This window comes from Homalodisca vitripennis, chromosome X, assembly GCF_021130785.1.
Source record: "Homalodisca vitripennis isolate AUS2020 chromosome X, UT_GWSS_2.1, whole genome shotgun sequence".
Classification (NCBI taxonomy): Eukaryota; Metazoa; Arthropoda; class Insecta; order Hemiptera; family Cicadellidae; genus Homalodisca; species Homalodisca vitripennis.
In genome coordinates, this window is record NC_060215.1 from 84537772 (window position 1) to 84549903 (window position 12132).

Below are 12132 nucleotides of genomic sequence, written 5' to 3' on the forward strand. Positions count from 1 at the left end.
GAATCCTAGTAGGTTTGTTATTTTTATGATATTTTGATAATTTGCATGTCATTTTTGTGTTCAAAGCAAAGTTTTGAGTTTCTAGTAAATTGTTATTTGATAGCCAGTACAGAACCAAAATAAAATAAGGGTCTCACTAAAAGAGGCCTTGTTTATTCAATCAACACTTTCAACTACAGTTATTGTATTATAAACTTTACTAAGCGTAATTGATTCCATGGATAATGTATAAGTTAATTAATAGATGAATATGTAAAATGAATGTAACAAAAAGTCTTATTCACAGAAAAATTCTTAAAAAAGAAATTTTAATCCAGATTTGAATTGAAGGTTGATAGCACGTTTTTATTAAGTTCCTTATAACTTCATTTATAAGAGTAATGTCTGTACATAAGTAATTTGTTTATTGTGAAAATTGTAACTAGTTGTATATAGCGTAGTTTGTTACCTGTAGTATTGTACGTAGGCGGATTCGTATCTTCGTTCCCCTCCTGTTCCACCCCGCCCCCTGCGTTCGATGAGGCAGTACGTGGGGACTTCACCGTTGAGTCTGTGAGCAATCCTGGTGGTGCAACACCACTTCGCCACCGTCTTGGACCCCAGCAGGCCAAGAACTACAGGGATGAGACTGTCAGGTAATTATTAAACTCTATGTTAAATCTGTAACTTAGTTTATGATTGTTGTATATAATCAGTAATAATAAAAAAATCTGGTATCATCAAAAATCGTGAAATCTATTTTTCAAATAGAAAAGAAGAAAGGAAATAATGTAAAAGAAACAGATGTGTATTGGTGGTGAATTTATTCAAACCTGATATTCAGACTTTGTAAACAATTCTTGAGTTTTAATTTCAAAATCATCAATACCTGTAAATACATAAACATATTAATGGCTTTAGACATTCATTATTATTTTACCGTAGATGTGGCAAAATGCTAATAATAGTTGGAAAGAAAAGTTCCTATTGTTGTTAGTAGCATTAAGCAGTTTTTGCCTAGATTAGTATTTCTCATAATGTTTCCTATTTAGTCTCCATTTGATTTTTGAGTAGGTATTTTTAGATGAACACAAACAAAAGAAATTAATAAAGTGGGAATAGGTAAGTGGCAAGTGAAGCCAGGTCTGAGCGGTGTCACCAGTGAGGAGTAGGGTAGAAATGCATAAGTCATCGACACTACTGAGTGTCAAGCCTCACTTTTTCACTGCTGTACATCACGACAGAATACTAATATTATGTACACTTCAGCAGTGATAGTTTATTTGAAATATCATAATGACTAATTACTGTACAGTTATTAATACAGTAATAACTCATATCTGACCCTTACAAGACTGGGCTGTCCTCAGAAGTAGTAAACAATTGGATAAACTGAGAGCAAAACAACCCTTTTCCAAGCAATAAGTCTATATATTTAACCAAAAATAAAAACTCAGTAATTATAACATTATATTCCATAGTAGTGAAAAAACCTATTTATAGTAGTTAATAAATTAAAGTATTTACGATACTACATATAATAACTAATTTATGAAATCCAGAAAGTCCGGATACGCTTTAAAAGTATGTTTTCAGCATGTTTTTGTTACTATGGTTGTTGCTTTGCATGTTGAGTATCTGAGCATTTACTGTTGTATTTTATGCTAATAATTGCACTTTCTTAGGTTTCCATTGAAGCAATAGCACACATTATAAAACTATAAACTGTAGTAGGCTTCAATGTATTGTTAAATAGAATTTTTCTATTCCTAATCAACTAATTACTTTCTGACTTTTGATTTAATCAATTTAAACATTTAACCCTTTTACTGCCGACGTGCGCAATTGCGCACATTGCGATTTGTTCGAAAACTGCCGACGTGCTTATTTGCGCACGCTGCCATTTGTGCGAAAATCGCCGACTTGCGCTATAAAAGCCGTCTCGTATTTGTTTTATACTGGTTTTCAATGTTGTCCAAATGCATCGAAATTCAGCTGTGTTATTCATTACTATATGGACAACACACAGAAAACAGGTTTTATAATCTATGGAAGCCATTTTTGTTACTGAACGTCTTTGGTTATAACTCGAGTTTGGTTTGATGAGGTTATGGTCGATCTCGTTAGTCGTGATTTCCACTTGTGTTGTTTCGTGTTTTACACTTTATTTGACATTTATATTTGTAAATCTACATATTTTTACGATTAATAAAATGAATAAGAGAAGAAGATCACCTGTCAGTGACTGTCTGCAAAAACTGCAAAAAAGGTGTTCATCCCACATGTTTTGGGGAACACATGTGCTAATCAGCAGGCCCATGAACCTAAAAATGTATATATATTTTTGTAAATATTGATCAAAGTGCCTTTTAACTTTAATTTTCTATTATATATTATATTTTCATATCAATGGACAGTGATTTATGTATTATAAAGTGATATAGTGTTATCAATAAGTGTTATCTTGAAATTCGAGGATATTGTACCAATTTCAAAAATTCATCACAGCTTCAGTATTTTTCAAGGTTTGTTCCTAAAACTTGTTGGGAATGTTTATATTTAATTAGTATACAATAAAACATTATAATTATGGTGGTGGTTTAATATTTAAATATAGTTGTTAAAGGGCAAACTCAAAAAATAATTTGTATTTATTTAAAAGTTTTGTTTCATGACATAATATATATATATTCTTTAATGACAGAACATTTTTAAATTATTTTTTGTAGCAAATTACAACTTATAAGGAAAACAACAAGATAAAGTTTATAAATTTATGATAAAAAATAATGAATCCATGATTTTTTTAAAAAATTATTACATTTTAGTCAATTTCAGCCCGGCATTTTTAGCAAGTCAGTAAAATTAAAGTCTGGCATTTTTCAACAAACTAAAAAAAGTGTCCGGCAGTAAAAGGGTTAAAGTATACAAAATTTTGCTTGGTAGTTAAATGAGAAATTTTGTTCTATTTGATTTATTGCTATGTAAGTAGTATAAAAATACTATAACGTTAACGTTTAAATTACTAAATGACTAGAGAAAATTCAAAGAAAAACATTGGTATCAAGCATACCTTTGTTGTTCATTATCTTTATAAATGACATGCCACATAATATTAGAAATGACCTGATTTTGTATGCTGATGACACAACATCTCTGGTAAAATGTAACAGGGAGCAAGATTTAAAATTAGAAATAATTAATTCCCTAATAGACTTAGAAAAATGGTTTACTTGTAATGGGCTCGCATTAAACAGTGATAAGACACAAATTGTAAAATTTCAGACTGTACAAAATAAGGCTATGTCCAATTGTAATATAGATTTTAAGAACTCAGTGATTGTTACAGTAAATATCACTAAGTTTTTGGGGCTAGTTATTGATAAAAATCTTTCTTGGAGACCACACATAGAACTGCTAAATAAAAACTGAGCTCAGCTTGCTACCAAATGTACACATTGAGAGAGCTGGTTGATATTAAGACTAGGCTTGCTTTTGTTCATTGGCACAATATGGGATCCAAGTGTGGGGATTTAGTTCAGGTATTTTCTCTGTTTTTAAAGCTCAAAAGAGATATATTAGAACCATGCTATTTTTGAATCAGAGAGCATCATGTAAAGATATTTTTAGAGATATGAAAATATTGACCATTCCATTATTGTATATCTATAGCTGTTTAATATTTATTCATAATCGCCTAAATTCAGAAAATATAATTCATCATGAACATCAGTATGGCACCTGTTTTAAAGACAATCTGCAATTTCCTCTTCACAAATTAACATTATTTGAAAGCTCTCCAAATTATATGGGAATTAAATTTTACAACGAATTACCTCTACATGTAAAGCAGCTAACAGTGTTCAGTTTTAAAAAATCAGTGAAAAGCTTACTAATTAATAAGGTCTATTATAATATTTCTGAATTCTTGCAGGACAATCTGCAGCTTGTGTAGTTTTAGTGAATTTGACAAATACATTGTTAATGTATGAAATGTTGTACAAACTGTTTTTACCATATAGTATGTATTATTGACAAGCAACCTGTTCACACAACATGTATAGTTGTATAACTGTGGATGTTATGTTGCAATAAATTTCTTGATTCTTGATTCATAAAATTTTATTACACACATTTAATCCCCATTAATTACAATCAGCTAGAGGAATGAGTGAACATGGGAGTGGAAAGGATTATACCTTCAATTAGCACTGTAAATGTATGTGTTAACAAAATTCTTTGGCTAGTAGAACAAATAAAACACCCACCTTTTGATATTTAAAAAATATACTGGACATACCAAAATAAAAAATGTTACTTTGGCAACTGATAATCAGTTAAGAAAAAAATGCACTATACTTTCTGATACAAATGGAGAAAAGTAAAAAAGTCATGTATGGGCACCTTTAGGAGACACATTTAGTGGAAGTTTCAGTGTGAGAGGAAGCAGTATAATTGGGACAGCATAATGTCACAATCACTAATCATGTGTAGCAGTTTATTTTCTTACAGTGAAAATAACTTGTCAATGTAATATGTCATTCAAAACTATGTATAAAGTAATAATATTATAGTCCTAAAAGGATTAAAGGGGTTTACTATGAATTATTTATAAATTTAAAGGATTGTGAGTTTGTTCATTTGTTTACTGTAAAAATAAAAACAAATTGTTATTATTGTATAAATCTAATGTTGATGTAATCAACTGAGTAAATAAACAAGCTATTTGAGAGTATATTGTTTAAGCATCAAATACTTTTTCCAAACAAACTTTTGTTATATATTTATTAAAAACGTATTATATATATATATATATATATATACATCTAGTTCACGCAGCAATGTAGGATTGACATCAAGTGATAGGACAGAAGTGACATCGTCTTCAATCTCTCTTGACTCATAGGAGGAAGATTGAATAGTACTTTCTGTTGCTGATTTCCTTTGTATTAGCTTTGGTATCAAAAACTGATGATTGATTGTTTCTGCTTTTTTTGAGTTATCGGAGCCATTCACAGGTCTACCCTGCTTGAATTTCGGTGTCTGTACCTCAGTTATTGGTGTCTTTTTCGAACTTACTACGGAATATTTGGTGGGCGGGTCATTGTCTTCAGAGAACACTATTCTTTTCCTTTGTTGTTTACTGGTACTGAGTAGAATTTCACGTTCCTTTGTATTTACAGTTTTGATCGGTTTAACAGCACCGACACTGAGATTGACCTTCAGCAGAGATGATGTGTTATCTCGTACTTGTTCAACGGCTTGATTACCACTTTTGTTCCCTACGTCAACTGGAGATTTCTGGACACGGTGACTCATTATTGGCATCTTGTGTGATCGTTTACTCAGTTCAGTTGATTTACTTACTGCATCTGGTTTGGTGCAGTGAACTGGAGGATTAGATGTGATACTTGTCTGTTTTACTCCTGTAAACGACTTAGTTTTAACATTTCTGTTATCAGTTCCTTTTTCAATAATTTCTGGTTTTTTTTATAGACTGATTGTTTAGTGTGTTTGATCCAGTAGAATAGACTTCATTAGGAATGCTTAACTTTAATTTTAAATAATTATTTTCACACTGTATTTTACGTTTAACATCAACACTAGCATTATTTGATGCTACAGGTCTTTTAATTAAGCGTTTCTGTTTCAGAGCTTCTTTCCTCAGTTTAGGTCTTGGTTGTGATGACTTACACGGTGTAGATGCCGTACTTGGGGTTGTACCTGTAGACGTTGTGCGAGTCTGTTCCTCTGATCTATGTCTTACAGGTATCATTGGATAGATATATTCTAACGTTACACTGCAGTTTGATCCCAAAGTTCGCACAAGGATTTGGGCTCCGATAACTCAAAAAAAGCAGAAACAATCAATCATCAGTTTTTGATACCAAAGCTAATACAAAGGAAATCAGCAACAGAAAGTACTATTCAATCTTCCTCCTATGAGTCAAGAGAGATTGAAGACGATGTCACTTCTGTCCTATCACTTGATGTCAATCCTACATTGCTGCGTGAACTAGATGTATATATATATATAATACGTTTTTAATAAATATATAACAAAAGTTTGTTTGGAAAAAGTATTTGATGCTTAAACAATATACTCTCAAATGGCTTGTTTATTTACTCAGTTGATTACATCAAAATTAGATTTATACAATAATAACAATTTGTTTTTATTTTTAAAGTAAACAAATTAATAAACTCACAATCCTTTAAATTTATAAATAATTCATAATAAACCCCTTTAACCCTTTTAGGAGTATAATATTAAGATTAGTTCATTTCCTAAGGAATGTGAAAATGTAAAAATAATTTACCTCAATATTCAAGGTCTCAGTAATAAGGTAACTATTTTGGATAGTTTCCTATCTGATTTAAATAATGCTTATATTGTTTGTCTGACTGAGCATTGGCTATGTTATAACGATATACTGTTTTCTTTTCCAACAGGGTACCATTGTGCTGGAGCTTTCAATAGGTCCAACCATATTAGAGGGGGTTCTGTGGTGTTTGTCCATAACTCTTTGCAGACTAGAGTTTGTGACATAAGTAGATATTGCTCGGAATTACACTTTGAGAGTTCTGCAACTTTTATCGATGAACTGAATATGATAGTAGTAGCTGTCTATCATTCACCAGCTGGTGACTCCGATATCTTTTTGGATGCATTAGATAACTTACTACTTTTTCTTTCTAACTGGAGGGATTACTCTGTGGTGGTCGGTGGTGATTTAAATTACAAATTTGACTTAACCACTAAAAATGGACCTGCCTTTGCACTACAAAATCTTCTAAGACATCACAACTTCTTTTATCTGAACCGTAATGCTACAAGGGGCAAAAATTGCCTGGATAACGTTTTTATAAATAACAAAAATATTTCGAGTCATGTCTCCTGCAAAATTATGGATTTTCCCTATTCTGATCATAATGGTATCCTAGTAGACATAAATAAATTCCTAAAATATAACAGTGGTCCTCATAACAGTGTCAATAATTTTAAAACTATTTTGCCTAAAAAATCATTAGATAGTATTGTAATAACACTAGCCTCATATGACTGGGATAAATTCATGACCCAGCATAAACAATGTGATGCAGTTAAATTTTTCAATAATTTTTTTCAACCATTATAAATGTATTATTTTATTTTAAAAAACTAAAAAAATCAAATGGAAAAAATTATAATATATCAGGAAATGAGTGGTATACCTCAGATTTGTCTGAAATGAAAAGTAATCTTATATACCTTCATAAAGTTGCAAAACATGATACCCAGTTATGGCAAAGTTTTTTAAATCTAAAAAAAAATTACAGACAAGCTATTGCCTTAGCAAAGCAACGCCATAATGAACATTTTATAAATACAAGCAAAAATAAATGCAAGGCAGCCTGGAAAATTATTAATAGCAACAACTGTTTTTCCAATGCCAGTGATGATAAGCCTGGCATTAGTCCTGACGTTTTCAATCACTATTTCATAGACTCTGTTCTCAATATTAAAGCCAACTTAGACAATGCAACAATTTCTGCAAGTGATTTGTTAATAAAAAGTAATATCAATAAACTCTCTCAACCTTTTCAGTGGGCTAAAATAACATCAGATCATATTCTAAATTCAGTTCAAAATATGAAAAACTCTGACAGCTGTGACGTTTATTGTATGTCTAATAATATGATAAAGCAAATAACCCCTCACATTTTATCTCCATTGACACATTGCTTTAACCTTTGCTTTAACCTTTGTTTAAAAGATAGTTATTTCCTCGAGGAGCTGAAAATTTCAAGAGTTTGTCCGGTTTATAAAAAGGGACTCAAAAATAAACCAGAGAGCTACCGCCCGATATCCATTATTCCGATTCTTGGCAAACTGTTGGAGGCTCTAGTGCATAAGCAAATTAGCAATTATCTCGAAACTAACAATCTTCTTAGCTCCGTGCAATTTGGATTTAGGAAAAATTGTTCCACTTTTCAAGCTCTAGATAAATTGTTGCGGGATGTGTCTCTGGCTTTGGAGGATAAGGCCTTTGCTCAAGCCACTATGTGTGACTTGAGCAGGGCTTTTGATTGTGTAAACCATAATGATCTTATAAGGAAGTTGGAATATTACGGTTTTGGTCAGATGCCGATTTTATTTTTTGAGTCTTACCTTAATAACAGAAAACAAAAAGTTTGCATTTAGGAAAGCTGGTGTCATGAAGTAATCGTGAAGTACGGAGTCCCGCAAGGATCCATACTTGGACCTTTGCTGTTTTTAATTTGTATAAATGATCTGCCTACTTCAATTACAGCTTCAACCATCCTTTATGCAGACGACACTACATTTTTAAATATTAGCAAAGATTTAAGTGAACTTAGTTTAATTTCAAAAAATTCTATTTCAGATGCTTCAAATTGGTTCACAAGCAATGGTTTCTTATTGAATGAATCAAAAACGCACAATATTATTTTCAGTACGAGGACAGTTGACAGTCGTAACTTAAACATTAGTCTCTCAGACAATGTAAAATTCCTAGGAGTATACATTGATAGAAACATGAACTGGGACTCTAATATTACGTTTATTTCTTCTAAATTGTCAAGAGTAGTTTACCTCCTTAGGCAACTAACCTTTTCTGTTAGCACCGACTATGTCAAAACCGCCTACTTTGCATTTTTTCAATCAATACTTAGATATGGGCTGGTTGCATGGGGTAGTAAGATCAATGACATACTGATCCTCCAAAAAAAGCCATAAGAATTATATCCAAATCATCTAGCTTAGAACACTGTAAACCGCTATTTAGATTACTAAACATTCAAACTGTCATAAACCTGTATCTATTTAATTTAATTCAATATATTTTCCAAAATCCAAATTTAATAAAGCCCATTGGTGATACCCATTCGCACAATACAAGATGCAAGAATTTATCAAAAATAAAATTCAATAGATTAAGTAAAACTTTAAAGAGTCATCAGGTACTTTCCCTGAAGGTATATAACCATCTGTCACATTTAATCCCAAAGTTTGACAAAACACTTTTCTTAAAGAAATATTATTTATGGCTTTTGGAGAACCCATTCTACTCTGTAGAGGAATTTTCTCCAATAAGTCTGTTTTGTTTTAATAAGATTATGTTATATTTTCAATACAGATCCATCGATGTAACTACAGTGGTACCATTGTTATTTACTGTATAGTTCTTTGCATTGCCAAATAATGTAAATTATTATTAAATTACATTAAGTGCATTAATGCTGATATTGTTGATGTAACTGTGTTGAAACATATGTCCAGTATATTTTTTTAATGTCAAAAGGTGGGTGTTTTATTTGTTCTACTAGCCAAAGAATTTTGTTAACACATACATTTACAGTGCTAATTAAAGGTATAATCCTTTCCACTCCCATGTTCACTCATTCCAATAGCTGATTGTAATTAATGGGGATTAAATGTGTGTAATAAAACTTTATGCTTGATACCAATGTTTTTCTTTGAATTTTCTCTAGTCATTTAGTAATTTAAACATTAACGTTATAGTATTTTATATTACTTACTATGAGTCAAGAGAGATTGAAGACGATGTCACTTCTGTCATATCACTATATATAATAAAATACAAAACTAAAACCAAGCAAGTTAATTGTTGGTTAATGGTGTTAACTTACATAAAAAACCCAATATTTATTCCCTTTTAGTTAATGTTTTTATTGCTACTCAATAATCAAACCACATTAGTAATTTAATTCTTGGCATGTATATTTCAGCCTAAATTAGTACTTTAATACTTGATACTAAACCATCTAGTTCACTTGTTTTAAAACAAGCTTTTGTTTTATTTTATTTTTATTTTATTTAGTTCCATTCCTTAAATATTAGCATTTCCTAACTTTATTTTGTTGGCTATCAGGTTCAGTGCTCATACCACCAACCATGTTGTTATTTATCAAGAAGATTCTGTCAGGTAAGTTACGCAATAAAAAAAATAAAAAAATGCAATAACATTCAAAGGGATAGTATTAAGAATAAAATGCTAAGTCAAATACAAATACAGTTATTGATTTTTCTGACTTTATACATGTTTTTGGGATTGCATTTTGAAATCAAACACAGTAGTGAAGTAGGTATTTTTTGGGGCAATTGATCATACAATCATAGTCTTTGTTTACAATTTCTTTGAAAATGTAGTGACACCAAATGACATACACATAATGCTGAATATTAATAATATGGATCATCCTCTATCATTCATATAGAATTTGTGAATGGATTTATTTGTCAGCCATGTGTCCAGTTTTTGATTTAGAAAACCTCTAGTTACTGCTCTGATGTTGTCTATTAGGAGGTTATACAGTTTTTTTTTATTTGCTTATTTTCTATTAAAATAGACATATTATCTTAGAGTAGGGATATATTCCATATCCTGTTATATTTCTAGCCTCAGGTTATTCCAGTTCAGTTAAAGATCTTTATTGTGACTTTCTGTATAGTGAAGACACTGTTCTGGTTTATAGCTGAGGTGTTCCCCAGATAGCAATCCTATAAATTTCTAGAAGTATGCCACATAAACTGTTGTACCTATATTTCTGTGTTAATATTAATATTGTCTTCCCGGATATTCTTTGGAGGTGGTATTTTAATAATATTTGGATGCTTTTATTTGTAATTTTTTTAAATTTGGTTAAAAGATTTTAAAATTTTAAAATAAAAATTTTTACAGCTGGAAATTTATGCAGTTAGACTTTTTCTGTACAAGAAAAATAATATAAAATGCTACATAATGTAAAGTTGAAGATTTGTATAAAGTGAGTCTGTAAACTGTATTTAAAACAGTTCTTAATACTGTATAGAAGTTCTTAAAGATGCTCCTAGGTATAATCATTTCATCATGTAGAGAGCAAGTTCAGCATGCTAAGACTTATTTCATTGATATGTGAACTTGTTGAAGTCAAATTGGCATCTAGAGTTACCCTAACCGTTTACTCTCTTTCTTCAGTGAAACATTAAATACACCTGGAGTTATTAAAACCATACTTATATTTCATATTTAAGGCTATCTATATACACCCATACTTAAGTTTTTTTTTCATTTCCAAAATATTGTGTCAGCGTGTATCATTGTAGTATTGTATTCCCTGAATTTAATTTGGAAAGCCTTGTTAAGAGAATAAGTAGCTTTGAGTAGTCTGCTGTATTTCAAAATCCTTGTATGAGCTAAGGTATTGTTACAGTCAAAAACTTTAGCTGTAGCATATATAAGTATTATCAATTTTGTCAATGATGAACTAGATGGTGGTGGTGGCGGTGGGGGGGGGGGGGGTTAGTGTTTGGTACGTCTAACATTATTGATAATAAAATCCATACTCGACTATTAGGAATCAACAGATGGATGGTCGTAATTATAATGTTTAACCGATATAGCTTAATAGTCTCATCAAGACAGAATTTTTGAACATGATAAGAAATTAGAATAGTTTGGTAGTTATCTGCATAAGTGGGATATCTCTGTTTCATTTTGGTGAGTACTTTTGTAATTTTCATAGAATAGGGCAAGATACCACCTTGAAAAGATTTATTTGTCGTTGTGGCAATAGAGTTGCATATACATCACTACAGTATTTGATGTCTTTTTTCTTCCACTTGGCTTTTGTCCTTTAAAATTTTTAAGTACAATTGTTTACAGTAACCAACTAAATTTCATCCTGTAATAAGCAACAGTTATATATTTTCTCCTTTAATTTCTCAATAGTTTTATAGGTTTATTCATATCCACCATTATATTTTACAATAAATTAAAATGATTTCCTCAAAACAATTTTAAACATTGCCAATTTTTAACATGAAAAGTAATTAAAAACTAAAATTGTGGAGGAGTACGGACAGCTATAACTGTCAACCTACATAGGGTCTACTAGAGTAAGCAAAATTATCATTAATGGACTCTAGAGAGTAAAGAACACTTTTTAGTTGTTTTTATTTAAAATGTATTGAAACATTATGAAAGACCAAAATAAAGCATTATTGGCACCTTTTAGGCGTGCCATAACATTATTGGCAAAACTATGATAATTTTTCAAACAGGTACACAAAGTATTTCTGAAAATGACTGGACAATCTGTGGCAAAGCTTTGATTACTATTCTGTTGCTAGGAGTCAACACTGTATAT

The 12132-nt window shown here is 30.9% G+C and overlaps 1 protein-coding gene across 10 annotated transcripts in view; it reads left to right on the plus strand.

Annotated features, from left to right (window-relative positions):
• Nucleotides 1-12132, plus strand: part of LOC124369289 (phosphatidylinositol 4-phosphate 5-kinase type-1 alpha-like) — a 157865-nt gene that overhangs the window by 84486 nt on the left and 61247 nt on the right. For 9 of the 10 annotated variants that reach the window (XM_046827212.1, XM_046827211.1, XM_046827213.1 and 6 more), the window contains 2 exons: nt 467-635; nt 9876-9929. In XM_046827212.1, the coding sequence (XP_046683168.1) occupies nt 467-635; nt 9876-9929 (223 nt within the window). The remainder of the gene's footprint in view (nt 1-466; nt 636-9875; nt 9930-12132) is intronic. The other variant, XM_046827216.1, reaches the window with a different exon arrangement.